This window comes from Lepidochelys kempii, chromosome 1 (genome assembly GCF_965140285.1).
Source record: "Lepidochelys kempii isolate rLepKem1 chromosome 1, rLepKem1.hap1, whole genome shotgun sequence".
NCBI classification, from domain to species: Eukaryota; Metazoa; Chordata; order Testudines; family Cheloniidae; genus Lepidochelys; species Lepidochelys kempii.
The window spans coordinates 233202622-233221661 of NC_136380.1; the positions used below are offsets into that span (position 1 = coordinate 233202622).

The following is a 19040-nucleotide window of genomic DNA, read 5'->3' on the forward strand; positions in this document are numbered from 1 at the left end:
TGGAAGTGTTTCACATTTAGTTGAGAAATGCACCCATTTTCACCCATGTATATCCAAGAGTAAGTTAATTGAAATTGATGGTGTTACTGCAAATTTACATCAGCGTAGTGGATGTCAGCCAATGGGAGCTGCAGGGATGGTGCTGGGGGCTGCAGAGACATGCTAGCAGCTAGCCGCTTCCAGGAATGGCGTGGGGCTATGGCAGGCAGCCTGAGCGCCCCTTTTAGCAGCGCGGAGATCCCTGCCTGTGATTTATGTTTGCGGGGGCCCCCTTGAGCCGGGGTCCTGGGCTGCAGCCCCTTAAACCCCTGCCTTAATCCAGCCCCGTGTACACTGAAGCACTACAGTGGTACAGCTGCAGCTGTGCCACTGTAGCAGTTTGAGTGTAGACATAGCCTAAGGCACATCTGCAAGCTAATCTGAGGGAAGCTTGCAGTGGTACTGCTCGTTCTGCTCCAGCACTGCAGTTAGAGGACTTAAATCTCCAGGACTGACCCAGCCCATCTCAGTAGCACTGAACTCACTGAAAATGATAAAATAAAAAAAAAAGTACACAGCTAATAGGGAGTACAAATAAATTAGTTGTGCTCATGAAATGGAACATTGGTGGTCCCATGATCATAGGCTGGTATCTTACTTTGTTTCTGCTAGGTGCATTCGGTAAGAAATAAGTTCCCTAGGTCCTCTTCCGTTTCCTAACTCACCAGCGCAGACTGAGGCAGAATTTGTCTTAAATGGCACTTCTCGAAAAGGATTTAGCAGTGTATAGCCTCTGGGTGGAATTTTGCCCCGTTTAAGTCAATGAAAGTTTTGTCATACCAAACTAAGTCCCAAACCCCTAACTCAGGGGTTCTCAAACTTTTCCAGATTGGCCCGGAGCTTAAAAAAGAGATCATATTATGGAGACTCCCATTCCTGACAACATAACATGACTGTGGAAAATAAAGCCATTGCTTGCATGGGAAAAATAAAACTAGAAAATTGTTTTTTTTTCCTCAGTATCTTTTAAAGCACTTTAGCAAATGGAAAAAGGAGGAAAGCTAACCTTATGACCAGCCAGCTCTCCACAGACCACAACCAAATGACCCATGGACTAATAGTTCTCATAGACCACAGCCTGGGAACCTCTGCTCTAACTTAAATGAAATGGAAGGCTCAAGGGTCTTTCCTTTCACTGAAAGATATATTCATCATAAAATGATTCCTGTGTGATTAGGCTGCACTCTACTGGAATTCATAACAAATGCAGGAAATAATGAACATGCACTAACGAATACAAAAGGCAACTGCAAGAAAAATACAGAACAGTGTTTCTAAGGGATACAAAGTGCTTTTATTCAAGATATGCAATCATATATTTGTATCACACTGTATCATGCATTACATGAATATAACTTTAAAATATATGCTTTTAAGCGGTTCTTTCTTGGATGCAGGTTTGTGGGATGTTATCCCTTAAAATTCAGGAAAAGTTGTCATGGCATGTGAGAGAGACAAAGGATTTACTTATACCCATTCTGTGGTGCTCCCCGTCTAATACTAAGCCAACAGGCATTTGATTGCTACAGTTTAATGTTCCCCCAACAATGTTCTTCTACAACAAGAGTGACAACTTGCTGCGGATCAATGTACAACAAGTCAGGCTGCCCCCCCACCCGCCTGCCTGCCTCTTTCCAGTTCTAAAACCTCCTACTTACATTCTGGCTGCATTTTTCCCCACACCTCATCAGTGTCCCCATCAACTCACAAGACCTCCTTATCAGCCTCCTCCTGGTGCTGGCCAAGAAGGCCATCCACCTGACCAAGAAGCTTGATGGGGATGGGAAAACTCCGCCTCATAGAGCATCAGGGTTGAAAGGGACCTCAGGAGATCATCTAGTCCAACCCCCTGCTCAAAGCAGGACCAATCCCCAATTTTTGCCCCAGATCTGTAAATGGCCCCTTCAAGGATTGAACTCACAATCCTGGGTTTAGCAGGCCACTGCTCAAACCACTGGGCTATCCCTCCCTCCGTCTGTGGGGCTTATTTCTGCTCCCTTATTGTATGACATCTCTGGGCAAAGTGCCTATGGGCATCATCCACTGACTCCTTTGAGGAGCGGCCCTATTACCTTCACACACAGCCCCTTTTTCTCACTTGTTATCCCCTGTAATCATTTGCCAGCAGGGCTCAATGCTTCCTCCCACACAATTGCAGAGGGGGGACTCTGGTTTTGAGCAGGCCCAGCTTCGCATTTCCCAGGATCCATAGTAGGATTAACACTAAGCCAGGCTGGCTCTGAAACTCAGTCCAAAAAGCCATCACTAATGGTAGGCTGACCAGACAGCAAGTGTCAAAAATCAGGACAGGAGGTGGTGGGGGGGGGGTAATAGGTGCCTATGTGAGAAAGAGACCCAAAAATCGGGACTGTCCCTGTAAAATCGGGACATCTGGTCAACCTGTGGGTTTGTTCTTCCTTGAACTCTTCTGAGATGTATTCTCTTCCTCCACCCTGTACTGGACAGGGCACCCCTTGTCCTCCAACCCTACCCTACCCTGAGCACCAAGCCCGCCCCCTCATCCTCTGCAAGGCTTAATTGCCCCTCCCCCCCCCAGAAGTCTACAGCGCCAGAACTACATTTCCCGGCATGCTCCTGGCGGTGGGGGCCGCCCCGGGGGGCAGGGGCTGACGCGTGGCAGCCGGGGGTGGGGGGAGGCGGGGCCGAGGCTCCCCAGAGGAAGATGGATTCGGCCGCTGCTTCAGCCAGCCCCGGGCCGGCGGCCCAGGCCGCGCAGCGCCCCCCGCACATGGCTGCGTTGGTGCTGGCGCGCGGCGGCAGCAAGGGGATCCCGCTGAAGAACATCAAGCCCCTGGCCGGGGTCCCGCTCATCGGCTGGGTGCTGCGGGCGGCTATCGACGCCGGGGTCTTCCAGAGGTGCGCATGCGCGGGGAGCCCCCTCCTCCCTCCCCCCCCTTTGCAGCCCCATCCCCTCAGGGGGGGTTAATTAGCGACGTGTCTTGGTTTTAGGTTAACTAAATAATCTACTTCTTGAGTGTTGTGATTCACATAGTAATATTACTTGTTAAATCTACTGTATATTCATATACTTTGAATGTTATTAATATATTAATGTTAACGGTTACAATTACTCTACATTAATTAATAGACTTCGATTTTCAAATTTAAATTAAGCCACCGCCTCCTGTCCCTTCTGCAGCACCTGAGTGCCGGGGAGCTGAGTTAGCTCCCATTGACCAGGAAGTACCCTGAGCCTTGGCTCTTATCCTGCATTTTATGCTGCCTAATGTGGAGATTATAGATACGCCATGATTATAGTGGCCTGCTAATTTTCTTCTTGCTGGCTGCATTCATGAACAGGACAGACACACCCATTTAATCTTTTAACTACAGGAGGTACAGAACTGTTAGACAGAAATGGAATACGTTTTCCAGGTCCCTTTAAATAACTTGAAGGGGAAATGTAAATATGTACAGGAGGAATAGCTCTTTGCTTAATGTAAAGGGCTGTGGCTTTTTTTAAACTGTTTAGTTTGAGATAATTTTATTCCAGAACATGTGGAGATACCCAGAAACTAATATTAACTGCTGTGTAGTGGCTCACACGAGTGTTGTAATTTGTGACCTGTAGCTGCTGTCATCATTATTTTATTTATATATATATATACACACTGATGATTGAATGGAAAAACTTATAAAAGATGAGCACCATTTATTGTGTGTAGTACAGTGAGAAAGATATTAGTATCCCTAAGACAAAACAAGGTTATTTTTTTTTCTCTCAAGTTTTATTGGATTTGTTACATTTTGGGGTTCTTTAAATTTTAATTCTGATGGCAGTGGTTTCACACTCCGTATGCCTGCATTTTGCAACAGTACACAATTAACCCAACCCTCCTTTTGCAAATATTTATCCTTCCTGATAATCTTGCTATACTGGGGCTTATTGTGCCAGAATCTCTGTGGCTGTCATTTGATTAGCAGTCACTCAGGTTGGATTGAACCTATTGCATTTGTTTTACTGTAGTTCCAGAATAAGCTAATTTATAACTGAATCCATGTAAACAGATATGAATGATCATTGCATTAACATCATCATAGCTTCTGAACTATACAACTATTTCAAATTCAACATTGATTCATCTGAATAGACTGTTACAATGTGCCAAACAAATTAGAACACTCTGAAATAATGCATTTCCTACAGGTATGGAAGCGCAGACATCATAAAGTGTTAGATTACAATACCACTCAGCTTTTGTGGAAAATGGATTTTAATCTAATTTAACTTGGTTGGTTGGTTTCTAGTTTCTTATCCTGCTGGTGACTGCTGTAGTTTTACTAACACAAAATACCTAAACTAGTTCTTTTTCCAGATGCAGGCACTATTAAGATGTGATGATTCTTATAGGTTAGTGAGCATTTGGACACCAGTTACTAGCCTTCACAGCAAGAATAAAAATTGGCCATCACTTTTCATCTCCAAAGAATTGGAGGCAAACTATTTCTTGGTATTCTGTGACAGGTGGTCACAGTTTGATGGCTTCACTTTGATGTCCTTGTGCTTCAAAACCAAGCCTAATACTTCTGTGACTGTATGTGAACCAGTGAGAGTGGCTAGGCTTGTAATTAGTTTGGCTATCTAATTCAATCAGTGCTTAACTAGCAAAGAGTTTTATCTTGCTAAGTGCTTTCTTATGAGGCATCTACTAAAAAGCAGCATTGACATTAACTCCCATGATTGTAGTTGCTCCACTGACAATTTAGAAATGGGATGCAGACATCCAATTTAAACATTTGTCTCATTTGGTGATCAGATTTCTACTGTCATGAGTAAGACTAGTAATCAGCCCATTAATGTTATATAGTGCATTTAGAGATTAGTGTTAATTCTTCTCTTGTGTTCTCTCTCTAATCATTCACGCTGTGTGTCTTTGTCTGCCAACAGTGTGTGGGTTTCCACAGATCACGATGAAATTGAGAAAGTGGCAAAGCAGTTTGGTGCGCAAGTCCATCGCAGAAGCTCTGAAGTATCTCAAGACTCTTCTACTTCTTTGGATGCCATCAAAGAGTTTCTTCTTCATCATAAGGGTATATTTGTTGCTATTGATTTAGGTCCCAATGTGTCAGGGTGCTGAATGCCCTTAACTCCCACTGAAATCAGTGAGGAAGGGGGTCTTTAAGAAAAAAATATTAATTAGTAATGCTATAGCAACAATTTTTTTAATGGCTAAAGTGAATCACTTAACCATATAACTTATGTATCTCTCATGGATTTCTTTGGAATTGTATGCGTATGTAAATAATGTTAATAGTCAAGTGGAAGTATTTTATTATTTATACGTATTGAATATTTCATACAAAGTTTCTCATTATGTATTTTATTTTTCATTCTTTAGAGGTTGATATTATAGGAAATATTCAGGCAACATCTCCCTGTTTACATCCTGATGATCTTATTAAAGTGGCAAAAATGATCCGAGAGGACGGCTTTGAGTGTGTATTCTCTGTTGTAAGACGGCATCTGTTTAGATGGAGTGAGATAAAAGGAGGTAATATTCTGAAGTTCCTGATTATTACCATGGTTCATAAAGCTTACAGTCTAGCAAGCTTTATGTTCATTATACTTGGAAGTGACATCAAAAGCATACATTTCATAATCAGAGGAACACAAATAGCTTTATCTTTTTTTTAGTGATGTTTTAATGTAGCTGTTAGTCACATTTATATTTTGTTAATGTTCCCTCGTTTGTTAGAGATGACCTGAAGCTCAAAGTACAAGTGTCACTAACATATTTAAACATAAAATTACTCCGTCAAAACTCCCTTGGTTTATGTCCCCCCACAGATAATATGTTATATGTCTATCAGACAGCAAAGGCTTGCATCTTCACTAGGAGAAAAATTAGGTTCTTATCTCATGTTGGCTAACGCATGATAATTAACATGAGGTAAAATCGTAGTGAAGACAAAGTAGTGGTAGTTTTAGTTGACAAAACAAGGGAACCCTAGGCTACCCCATAGTCTTTATCTTAACATGCTAACTTGTGTTATTTATTTAAATATTTTTCAGTTTTCTACATTTTCAAATAGATTGATTTCAAGTACAACACAGAATACAAAGTGAACAGTGCTCACTTTATATTTTTTATTACAAATATTTGCACTGTAAAAAACAAGAGTATTTTTTAATTCACCTAATCCAAATACGGCAGTGTAATCTCTTTATCATGAAACTTGAACTTACAAATGTAGAATTATGTACAAAGAAACCTGCATTCAAAAATAAAACAATGTAAAACTTTAGAGCCTACAAGTCCAATCAGTCTTACTTCTTGGTCAGCCAATTGCTCAGACAAACAAGTTTCTTTACAGTTGCAGAAGATAATGCTGCCTGCTTGTTTACAGTGTCACCTCAAAGTGAGAACAGGTGTTTGCATGGCACTGTTGTAGCTGGCAAGATATTTACGTGCCAGATGTGCTAAAGATTTATATGTCCCTTGATACTTTAACCACTATTCCAGAGGACGTGTTCATGGTGATGATGGGTTCTGCTTGAAAATGATCAAAAGCTGTGCGTACTGACATATATTCATTTTCATCATCTTAGTCAGATGCCACCAGCAATAAGTTGATTTTCTTTTTTGGTGGTTTGGGTTCTGTAGTTGCCGCATCAGTGTGTTGCTCTTTTAAGAGTTCTGAAAGCATGCTCCACATCCCGTCCCTCTCAGATTTTGGGAGGCACTTCAGATTCTTAAATCTTGGGCCAAGTGCTGTAGCTATCTTTAGAAATTTCACATTGGTATTTTTTTGCATTTTGTCAAATTTGCAGTGAAGTGTTCTTAAAACGAACAACGTGCTGGGTCATCATCCGAGTCTGCTGTGCCATGAAATATATGGCAGAATGTGAGTAAAACAGAGCAGGAGACATACTCTTCTCCCACAAGGAGTTCAGTCACAAATTTAATTAACGCATTATTTTTTAACGAGCATCATCAGCATGGAAGCATGTCCTCTGGAACGATGGCCAAAGCATGAAGAGGCATATAAATCTTTAGCACATCTCGCACGTAAATATCTTGTGACGCCAGCTACAACAGTGCCATGCGAACGCCTGTTCTCACTTTCAGGTGCATTGTAATTAAGAAGCGAGCAGCATTATCTCCCATAAATGTAAATACACTTGCTTCTCCTGGCAATTGGCTGAACAAGAAGTAGGATTGAGTGGACTTGTAGACTGTAAAGTTTTACATTGTTTTGTTCTTGAGTGCAGTATGTAACCAAAAAAACTACATTTGTAAGTTGCACTTTCATGATAGAGATTGCACTACAGTACTTGTATGAGGTGAATTGAAAAATACTATTTCTTTTGTTTACAAATCTTTTCACTGTAAGAATGATAATCGAAAATAATATAAAATGAGCACTGTACAGTTTGTATTATATGTTGTAATTGAAATAGGTGTATTTGAAAATGTAGAAAAACATCCAAAAAGATTTAATACATTTCAATTGGTATTCTATTAACAGCGTGATTAATCACAATTAATTTTTTTTATCGCGATTCATTTTTTTGAGTTAATCGCATGAGTTAACTGCGATTAATTGACAGCCCTACTTAGAATAAAACAAATGATTAATGAAAAGTATTTATCAGAACAGGAACTCTTGAGTAACATTTTGCAAATTGCTTTGAAAATGAAAATTTAGCTGTAGCTTTTATTGTACAAGAGCCATAATACTATCATTTTGTGTACAAGTATCATCATACAGTCAGCTTTGTGTGCTTAATACATGTTCTCAGGCTTTCAGATCTAATGTGTCGTCTCTGTTTCGAGATGCCAGTCCTGTACTATGTTGAGCACGCTCAACTCTCATTGCCTTCAGTGAGGGACAAGATTACTTAACATCCCTCCAAGATAGTGTCCTGAGTGCTCCTAAAACTATCTGTCCTCCCTTCCTCCCCCCACGTGGTGCAAGGAATTATTACAGAAGGAATAACATGGCGTGAGGATGTGTGGAAGACATATAAGAAAAAAATACTGTTTTAAGATACATAGATGAATGACCTTTTTTTTAATTTCCCTAAAAAGGCAAAAAGTACTCGGATTTTTCCATACAAGGTACTAGAAATGGTAATAGGAGAAGAGCAATTTTTCTTTCACAGAGGCAGGGACGCTCTAACAGGGTGAGGTGAGGGAAGGGGAAGGGCCATGGGGCAGGTCTGAAGACTTCTAAGATAGATGTATTCTCTGCAAATTTGAATGGGGATCTTTCAGTTTTCTGTACAAGACATATAGGACATTCCTACACCTTGGGATCCAAAGTTACCGAGAGGGACAACAGTTCAATGATTCTTACATACCTACCCTTATTGAAACAGGGATCACTAAGTAGCTAGTGACTATTTTGTACCCTTAATTTCCCAGCAGCAAGTTATTTAAACAAGAAAGTGACTCTAAACATAAGCTTTTATTTTTTCATTTTGTCATGATTTTGTTTACAGTTAACAAAGTGACAACGCCCCAAAACCTGAATCCAGCAAAGCGGCCCCGGCGTCAGGATTGGGATGGAGAACTGTGTGAAAATGGGTCATTTTACTTTGCTAAAAAGCACTTGATTGAAGGAGGCTGCTTACAAGTTAGTGCTTCTATTTTGCAGGGCTTTTTAGAGTAATACTTCTTTTACTCTTTCATTATGGAACTCAAAGCCCTTTGACGCTGGCAGTTGTGATGCATGTAATTGGCTATAGTAAGTTAAGGGGGGGAAGAAGCAGATGCCAGGCAGAAAGGGTTGAAACCAGGTGTGTTGTAACTTATTATATGTAACCCTTAACTACTGTTTAACCCTCTGGCACTAGTAGGTACAGTTCTTATGATATAGCTTTCTTAAAGAATTTGCACAAGAAGAATGTGTATCCTTAGGCCTCTAAAAGTGCAGTATTAGAATTCCTATTGGAACTCCAGGATTCGGTTCTATGACTCTTAATTCAACTGAGTATTCCTTATGCATTGACTTCAGTGGAATTGCTTACTTAAGTAAGAATTTTAGGCTCAAGCCCCCAATGTGGCATGTAGATAAAGAGGGCTGTGGCTATATTACCAACTTCCTTGTGACTTTTAGCAAGTACTTAATCTCTCTACCTCAGTTTCCCCATTGGTAAAATGAAGATAATGCTTATCTCACAAGGCTTAATTGACTAACTTTGCAGAGTGCTTTGAACCCTTTAGTTTTAGAAATGCAAAATATTTCTAAAAACTTACAGGACTCAGTCCTGAGTTGTGTTCCACTTCATTTGGAACGGAAAGCAGATGAGTCTCCCGTGCTGGGGGGATCCTTTGAAGTGAGTTAGTTACCAGATGGTGCAGAACTGGTGTATCTGACTCCTACACACCACTCTTCTGTAGCCTGCAACATAAGTGATGTATCCGGGAAGGGGTGTGCTGTAGTCCCACACTCTTGGAGCTTACAGCCAACTAACACACATTAGTAAAGCTCCAAGGCTAGTGTAGACCTGGCTCTTGGATGAAGTAGCTGTAATTGGCTCCCCTTGCACAGAAGGTTGTCCCAGCTGAGACTGTTAGCCATGCTGTGTAAGTTTTGTCTTGCAGCCAACTTCATTCAGTGTTGCACTATTATCATGTTAGCTGCAGAGGAAGCAATTAAACATAATAGCTCTTTGGCTTCTTACTAAAGAGATAGTTGAGCCTACTTATTGTCAGCATCCACTTTCTACAATAATATTTTGGCATTATCTGAGATTTTCCACTAAGAGCTGGTCTTTCTGAAGCTGAAAATGAAATCCTTTTTTTTATCTTGATTCTTCGATGCTAAGGTGCAGTGTCCAGTCTGCCCATCAGAGTTGTACACAGCAACTATTATTCAGGGCATGGTTCCTATGTACTAAACTGGAAATGTACTCTGCAGTAAAGTGAAAAGCCTTTTAGAGCCTTGTGCTGAATAGTGCAACAGAAAAATCAGTGACTTTTTTTCACTTAATATTAATAACTTGCTACTTCTCGAGGGTGCCTTCCTTCAGAGGAAGTCAAAATGATTTACAAACATTAAGTATTTCTCATAACAACTCTCTGAGAGGTCAGTAGTCTGAACTCCATTTTACAGATGGGGAAACTGAGGCACAAAAGACTAAGTGACTTGCCCACCATGCTGTAAGAGATCCAGAAATCCTGAGATAAGAGAGCCTGTCTTGCCAGTAACTAGTTGTACTGAGTCAGAGCTAACTGTGCCGCGGTCTCTTTTCCCACTATATGACGTAGTGAAGTCAGTATGATTTAGTGATGAAAATCTTTTTGTCTGTTTCCTTGGCTGTAAAATAAGAGTAATAAAGTGCTTTACAAAAATGATTTTGTAAAAGTCTAGGATGAAAAGCACTGTGCAAGTGGAAAGTAGTATTAACAAATGTTTGTTTTTTCCAGCTAAGTAAGTTGATCGCTACTGTATATGGAGTTACAAATATTTAGTCCTCTTCATTTAGTCCTGAAGGCTACACACTTCTGTCTTTAAGTTGCTCTTGTGTTAGCTACTGATATGAAGTACGGGGAATAATACAACTGAAATCAAATTTGTTTAGGGTGGAAAAGTGATCTACTATGAAATGCGTGCTGAACGCAGCGTGGATATAGACATAGACATCGATTGGCCTATTGCAGAGCAAAGAGTGCTGAGGTAAAAAGGAAGGTTTTGAAAGTTCAGTATTATTTATTATAATTGTGATGCATTTTGTCCGTTGATCTTGAATATCAGCCTTTAAGGGTTAGTATGACCAAAATTTGATCGATCTGGTTTTTTTCAGTGTTGATGTTTGTTTAAAGAAACAGCTTAGGTCAAAGACATTTGAGTAACTATTTTTCTCCCTATCCCTGCACCAACTCCTAAGGCTGTTGAGATCAGCTGAATTGGCCTTGTTCTCGGTTCTGCGCTTTCAGCCTGGGGGTAGGTGATTCAAAAACCCCATCTTAACATAGCACTTCTTTAGTATGTCCCACTCAGATTCTGTCCAGGGCTTTGTGTAAGATCTGCATGCAGACACCATGCCTACTTCTGTGTTTCTAAAACAGGGCCTACATTGGGATTAGGCACCGCAGACACTACTGTAATGTAAAGGTTAAGTAATACTTTGGTCATTGTATCTGTGACCCCTTTTTCCACAATTTTTTTTCTTAAAATAAGTGCTATAGAACATAACTCGCTGTTCTAAAGAAAATAAAACGGTTGCTATTTTAAAAAAAAAAATTAAAATGGACAACATGGGCAACTTGTCTTTCGCCACAGAGCTGTGTGTGTTAGTAAGTTTTTGTTTTTTCAGGTTTTGAGAAATACAGATTCATTTATTCTGCATTTATCTTTGGGGGTATATTGTGAAAACTAAGACATCAGGGAGTCTTTCTTCTTGTGAAAATAACCAAGAATCACAAACCAAGATCCTTTGCTTTGCATTAATGGGTTACTTTTTATTTTAATTATTTTAAATGTAATTCCAAAGAGTTCCATCCTGAAATGATAGCTTCTTTGTCTAGATATGGATATTTTGGAAAAGAGCCGCTAAAGGAAGTGAAGCTACTGGTTTGCAACATTGATGGGTGTCTCACCAATGGTCACATTTATTTGTCAGAAGATCAAAAAGAAATAATCTCTTATGATGTTAGAGATGCTGTTGGGATTTCCTTATTAAAGAAAAGAGGAGTTCAGGTAAGCATCCTTTTTGTTCCTTGTTTAACTTCCACACCGTGAACTTTTAAAAATTAAAATGGAGGTGGGGCAGGGCACTTCTGAGAACAATTTTGATTAAGCCATCTGAGCACCACAATATACTCGGATGGTGGTAACCATAGGATCTCTAGTTCTTGTGTGGTTATGACAAGTTTCTAGATCTCACTCACACTTGTGTTGGCATTTGCGCTAGTTTTCCCAAGACGCGGGGAAGGAATTTGTATAATATTGTGTTGGCACCACTCATGTTGCATGCGCTGCTGATCTGGAGCGCATGCTGAGCAGTAGTCCTTTATCTCAGTAGTTGTGTGGCTCCTACTCACCATAGTATCGAAGTTCCTCATGAACCTTAATGAATTTGTCATCACAAAAGCCCTCTGAAGCCCATCACAAAAGCCCACAGAAGCATTATTATCCCCTTGTGATAGATGGGGAGTTGAGACACAAGATTAACTGACTTGCCCAAGGTTATACAAGAAGTGTATAGAGAGAGGAAATTAAGCACAGATCATTGGAGTTGTGATCTAGTGCTTTTAACCACAAGATCATCCATCCTTCATCTCAGAAGTCCTAAGAGTTCAAGACAAGCGAAAAAACTAAAACCACATTGTTTTAAGTTGCTTTCCTTAATCATTAAATTCTGCCTTAGTGAAGATCTTTAGTTGGTGCAGGATCAGTCCTATAAGACAAACTTACATTTACTGTACTGCCTGATTGATTCAGCCAGGGAGAACTTCCCAGTGCAGGAACTAAGTAAGATATCTGCATGCTGTTTTATGAGGCCCCTGTTGCAGCTCTTGGGGGGACACAACAAAGGTAGGGGTGGGGTGGGATGGGGCGGGGCAGAGACCTAGTAGTTGCTGCTATGGTGATTCTGTGAATCACTGTTGCCTATAGATTGCTTGTCTTGGGCTGCCAAAGTATGTCTGAGTCCATTTCTGTACCCTAGTATTGGGAATTGTGAGGGGGTCCAAAGATGTCACAAAACCCCTGGGGCTGTGAGTTTTGTTCTGCACCTCAGTGTATACCACGGACATATTGTATCTTGCTCTGCGCACAACTCCCATTGATTCTAAATTTAAAATGATGAGTGCAGAGTATTCACTGATCACTTGCAGCACAGACTGGAGAGGAGAATTTTGCCTATACATTTTTTTTTTTAAACAAAAACACACGTAAGTAGTTTTAACTTTTGTTTTACCCTACAAAATGCTTTGTTCCTAGCTTTCAAATACAAAGTGTACTTCCAACATTTACTTTCAGTGTTTATGTAGCTCTTTCTTTTAGAATTTTGCTGAAACTCCAGAGCCCTGAGTGCAAATCACAAGAATATTACTAGATGGAGAAATCATGGAAAATATTTCAAATACATGTGTACAAATATTGTGGAAAGATATTTGTATTGCCCTGTGTGGTTTAGATTAGCTGTTGAGACCTTCGGGCATTTGATAGCCAGCACACCACGATTGTGACAACCAATATTTCATTTAACAATGGTGGCATGTGTTGTGTTTAAAGAGAGAAATGAGAATTTGTGTTTTGAGAATTGGAAGGAAACCTATGTATGGATAAATCACTCTTCCTTAATGACTAGAAATGCAAGGTCAATAATGTGTTCTTGCATCCTAATCAGCTCTGTTCTGAGTCCAAAAGAGATACTTCAGCTATGGAATGCTAGTGCCTTTATCAGAGATTTTCTAAAAGCAATTTCCAGTATGATCATTCAAAAGTCACTTTGTGTCTATATATGGAGTTTATTCTAATTTGACTTGATTTTATAGGTATGGCTAATCTCTGAAAGATGTTCCAAGACTATTTCTGCTATGAAATTGGATTGTGAGGTGATAGTGAGTGTGACACACAAACTACGAGTTGTGGAAGACTGGATTAATAAAATGAGTTTATCCTGGAAAGAAGTGGCTTACTTAGGTTAGTTTCTTTTTTTTATAATGAAACTTCATGCAACATACACAGGTCCAGTTAAATAATACATAGTATGGCTTATCTTCAAAGCACTTTGCCCTTAGTTTAATAGGAAAGATTAATAACCAAATTGCGGAAAGCTCTGATTCTACTGTGCAAAGGGTTTTTCAATTAACAGTTAAGAGCCCAATCCTCCAAACACTTGTGTAAAGCTAAACGAGTGCTTGAATAGTTCCATATACTTTAAAGGCACTACTCTTGTGTATAAAGTTATGCATGATCTTAAGTATCTGCAAGATCTGGCCATTAATATTTTTCTCGTCTTGTAGCCACTACCTGTAAATTTTACATCTCTCATTTAGGTTTTGTAAGGGTTGATTGATTCCAGTTTGTGAAGTGCTTTTGATATCCTCGGGTGAAAAATGCTGTAAAAATAAAAATTATTTTTTAAATTTATTAACCAAGTTGCAATTCATCACATTCAAGAGAAAATGCTTAGTTATCTCACTTCAACATATCTAAATTCCCCCTTTGATAGGAAACGAAGAATCCGATGTGGACTGCTTAAAGAAAGCTGGCATGAGTGGTGTTCCTGCAGATGCTTGTGCCACTGCTCAGAAGGCTGCTGGCTATATTTGTAAAAGTAATGGTGGCCGTGGTGCCATTCGGGAGTTTGCAGAACACATATTCCTGCTAATGGAAAAAGGGAATTCACAGGAAAGAAAGCTAAATGATCTGAAGAACTAATGAGGAAAAACCCAATTCCACCCCCTGCCCCAACAGGATAAAGTCTGCCTTTACTTTGCACAATGGCTTGCATTTGTTTGACGTTTCCACAGAGTTAGAAGGGTGTTGTCAACAAGTTCAGGTCCCTATATTGGTTTAATTTTAATATAATTATTAATATAAATGCTTTCAGACATATAAGCATAATGAAAAGGTTTTTGTGTGTGTTTGTGAAACAAAATTGCAGCGTTGTGTTACGGCATGAGAACCACAAAGTAAAAACCGGTTATTCTATATTGACTGTCCAAGCTGAGTGAAGTGCAAAACATCAGTGGCATAAATGGTGAAAGAGATGTAATTTTAACTCTAGATCCTTTTTCTTACTAACAAAATTTTAGTTCATAAAGAGAAGGAAATTTGGAGTTGGAAATCTCTTCTTCATGACTTTGCCACCTGGGTATAAAATGCTGCTATTCTGAAAGAGCCTGTTCCAATGTTGTTTAAGCATTAGAGTGGGCTTTTAGTGACTGCACAAGGTGTAAAGCAATAGAAAAGCAGTCCTGTGGGGTTTGTTTTGTTTTTAACCTGCTACTAGAGTGAGCTTATTTTGTCTTACAACCATATCTCTTCCAGCATATGCACAAACTTGTGCTTATTAGAACTGATTCACAAAATCATAACTGCTGCTTTCTCATACTATAAGTAGTGCCTAAAATACTGTAAAATGAGTTAATACAATAAAAGCTTTTTTATCTAGCACCCCACCAACCAGCAAGCTCTATAAACCGGCATTTCTGATCTGCACTGAAAGTCTGGTGGATAGTGTGGTTGGTGTGGGGCTGGCAGGGGGATGGGGTGTGGGAGGGGCTGCGGGGCATGCTCTGGGAGAGAGTTTGGGTCCAGGAGGGGGATTGGGGTCCGGGAAGGGCTCATGGTGCTGGATGGAGGGAGGGGGTGCTCACTTCTGGCAGCTCCCCCTAAGCAGCTCCCCATCTCTGCTGTTGCTGGCGGAGGCGTGGCCAGACGGCTCTGCAGGCACACTACCTCCGTCCCCGTCCCTGACCATTGACTCCGCAGCTCTCAGCCCATTGGCTGGGAACCACAGCCAGAGGGAGCTGTGGCCGGGGGGGGCAGCGCCTGCAGACAGAGGCAGCGTGCGTGCTTGCAGAGCCATATGGCTGCACCTCCACCAGGAGCATCAGGGAGGTGAGCACCCGCGTCCAGCACCTCGAGTCCCTCCCGTGCCCCAGCCCTAAGCCCCCCCCTCCCCCCTCCGGACCCAAACTCCTCTTCTGAGTCCGTGCTCTGCAGCCCCTCTTACGCCCCTGCCCCACAGCCATTCCCCAGCACTCCAAACCCCTACCTCTGAGTTAACTGGCATTTTTAATTTACCAGCACCCTCCATTTCCCTACCATGCCAGTTAAAAAAGTTTTTATTGTAATGGTATAAAAATATTGCGTGATTAATACAGACTTTTTGTTACTTTTGGCTGAATCCACTAAAATCTCATGCATGGCTTATGATGTCAGATGGGTGAGCACAAAATTTATTTTTTGCTAATCCACCAGACCATGAAATAATGCTTTCTGTGGAGTCTACTCATTTTACAGTATTTGGGCCTAATCCAATTTGGTATTGTACACCTCCTGCAAGGTATTGGTCACTCTTGACTCCTATTGAACGTTATTGGGGATTGATGCTTTGCACCTCTTGCAAATCTGGCACTATGGCCTTAGTCCAGCAAAGCGCTTAGGTACATGCTTAATTTTAAGTATGTGGGTAGTCCTATTGATTTCAGGATTGTGCCTTATATTGTAAAGCTGATGTCACTGGGTCTACTTACATGCTTAAAATTAATCATGTTTTCCAGTGCTTTCTGAACAGGAGGCTAAATTTGCTGGTAACTGGAACTTTTGAGACAGTTCTGTTGCGGAAACTGTTTTTCTCCAAAGGCTGCACTTTCTTATTGTGAATATTTGTGTGGGATCACTGAAAGGAGATGTGTCACCACTTAAAATTTTCAGTATATGAATGTAATTGCTGGAAAAACTATAGTTTGTATCTATATCTCTTGGTATAAATCGTGGCTTTTTTTATATCATGTTAATTTATTGATGATTTATAAATTGGTCTCCTTTCCCCCCCCCCCTTTAAAAATGCCTGGTAATGTATTCATACCTCCATGGATTTGTAAATATAAGGAGTTCTTCAAGAACAATGCTTAAAAATGCAAATCTGTTTCTAATCTTCTATTTATCAGGGGGTCAAATTCAACCATAGGTTATGCTAAAAAAAAAAAAATCCCACTAATTTTTAATAGGAGCTGCATGTATATAACTGAAGGCCATATAATAATTATTTACAGTTCAGATAACTTTCAAACGACATGTTAAATTATAGCGGTATCAGTTTTGGGAATTCAGTATGGATGTATTGCCTATCACCTCCTTTTACTGTTCAGTTAATATGGTATATCTAATCATTTGTTGCTCTTTTATTTTTTATTTACTTTGTTATAACTGGTATAATGCTTAAAACTGACTATTTTTTTTCCAATTTATTTGTTGTAGGGTTCCTTTTGAATTGTTTCCTTATTGCAATAATCACTACAAAATTATAATTGAAGTATTTCTTTGTGGAAAACGTAGAGTTTTGCATAAGATGAGTTACAGGAACTCTGTCAACAGGTATAGGAAAAGCTGGACATATTTTGGACTAAGCAGCAGTCCCTTTGACAGTGTCCCTTTTTAACTCATGTAGGCTCAATAGTGGTAAAACTGGCGAAGTTGTACCATTTACGGCCATGACTCAGGAAGGTACTTAAGATGGTGCCTCGCTTAAATTAGTCACATGTTTAATTTGCTTGCTTAGTGAAGGTCTATATAGTCATGTTTGAATAAATGTTTATTATGGATGGGTAATTTAAAGCAGAGTGAAGGTCATTGTACTAAATTTGCTTCCTTTCTCCTCTACATTAGAGGCAGCAGACTTAATGTATGAAATTTTTGAATACTTGGAGTTATAAAAACAAAATAGTACTATGTATACACAAGAAATCTGGTATCTCTTTTTGTCTAGTGGGCAGAAGGAATTGGTAGCTGTTAAATAAAATGTTCACATTTCTGCCAAAATACTTCATCATTTTATTTTTGTTGAAAATGTCTTCACATGAGCATCTTGTATACAACATACATAGGAAGTTTACAGCAGCAAGGGTTATCAGAGAAGGTACTTCTAGGGGTAATTTTAAAAAGCCTTATGACTACTTGGGTGTCTGATTTAGGCTCTTACTCAGAAAATACTTAAGCACATGCTTAAAGTTGATGGGACTGCTCCTAGTGCATCAAGTTAAGCATGTGTGTAAGTTGGTGCAGGATCTGAACTTTAGGTGACCTGGGTTCAAATGCTTGCTCTGCCACAGGCGTCTTGTGACTTTGGGCAAGTCACTAAGCCTCTGTGTGCTTCCATTCCTCATCTACAGTTTCCTATATAAGGGTGTGTTGTGAGGATAAATACATTAAGGATTGTGAGACACTTAGGTACCACAGTAACGGCAGCCATGGAAGTATGTTAGATTAATAATGTTGAGATATTTTGTATAGCCATTGAACTTCAAATTAGATGAGGAAAATCCCTGAGCAGTTGTTTCTTGTCATGTAAATTGTCCAAGGTTTTTATTGCAAAGTTTCTTTGGGTAGGAGGGTGTGAAGATGTTTAAAGAATCTTTGACAATGTGGACTTCTCAAGTTTCACCAAACAAAAGATAAGAAGCCTCATATAATCTATTCATGTATAGATAAAATATGCATGAATATACATTAATTGGTCAACTGGCAGTTAAATAGGCAGGTTTCTTTAACCTTTTAGTATAAAATTATGTATGGGGTTCCATATAGATGAAGAATGAAGTTTCCATGCAAATACTGTACTCTTTCAAATTTGATTATCACAACAATGGAGTATATCCAGTGAAGGTGGATGTTCTTAATGCACAAATTAGTGGGGTTTTTTGTTTTTTAATACAAATCTAATAATTTACCCTAAGCCTGGGCCTTCATCATGTGTCTCTAAAAGTGGATCTGCACTGCCGAGTGTCCTCCTAACTCGGCTGCTGCCACTCTTTTATATCTGTTTCAGCAATCTGTGCTTGGGTATGTGAAGGTAAGATTGAACCCTCTGATTTTACTGTGCTTTAAAGGCCAGCCCAGTGGCTCTGTGGTGGCATAACTTCTAAATTGTGCAGAACAGGTTCAGGAATCTGAGGACAAGATACCATTTTCAAATAGTATTCCAACCGTGGATTGGCCTGCAAGAGCAGCGCCATTATTTGTTGATTGATTTCTCTGTAAGTGTGTGTGTGGTGTAAATTGCAGTATACTGTAGCCTACAAGCTAAACACTTTTCAAGCAGTACATGTTGCCATCCACCATTTATTTATACTGAATCTGATCTCTGATTCATCCAGGCCACTATCCTGCCAGTTCAGAGCTATTTCCTGTCGTGCGATCCTAAGAGTGTTTTTTGTCCAGGCCTGTTACTTACACACACACACCCTACATCTTTTAGGTGCCCATTCAAGTGATTGACAAAAAAAGTTTGCATAATAGCAGTGTTCTCCTAACATGGGGGGAGAGAATTATGACCACTACAGGAAGTCTGT

General features: G+C 40.0%; 1 protein-coding gene across 1 annotated transcript; it reads left to right on the forward strand.

Annotated features, from left to right (window-relative positions):
* Positions 1-2690: 2690 nt before the first annotated feature.
* On the forward strand, positions 2691-17513 carry CMAS (cytidine monophosphate N-acetylneuraminic acid synthetase). Its single transcript, XM_073318087.2, has 8 exons — positions 2691-2916; positions 4949-5091; positions 5400-5552; positions 8507-8640; positions 10592-10686; positions 11538-11709; positions 13512-13659; positions 14192-17513. Exons 1-8 carry the CDS (start codon positions 2723-2725, stop codon positions 14398-14400), a joined length of 1248 nt encoding a protein of 415 aa, XP_073174188.2. The 5' UTR covers positions 2691-2722; the 3' UTR covers positions 14401-17513.
* Positions 17514-19040: the final 1527 nt, after the last annotated feature.

Coding starts and splice junctions, on each gene's coding strand:
- CMAS (XM_073318087.2), top strand. CDS start 2,723: ATGGATTCGGCCGCTGCTTCAGCCAGCCCCGGGCCGGCGGCCCAGGCC. Junction 5,092..5,399: donor GTTTCTTCTTCATCATAAGG/GTATATTTGTTG, acceptor TTCATTCTTTAG/AGGTTGATATTATAGGAAAT. Junction 11,710..13,511: donor TAAAGAAAAGAGGAGTTCAG/GTAAGCATCCTT, acceptor TTGATTTTATAG/GTATGGCTAATCTCTGAAAG.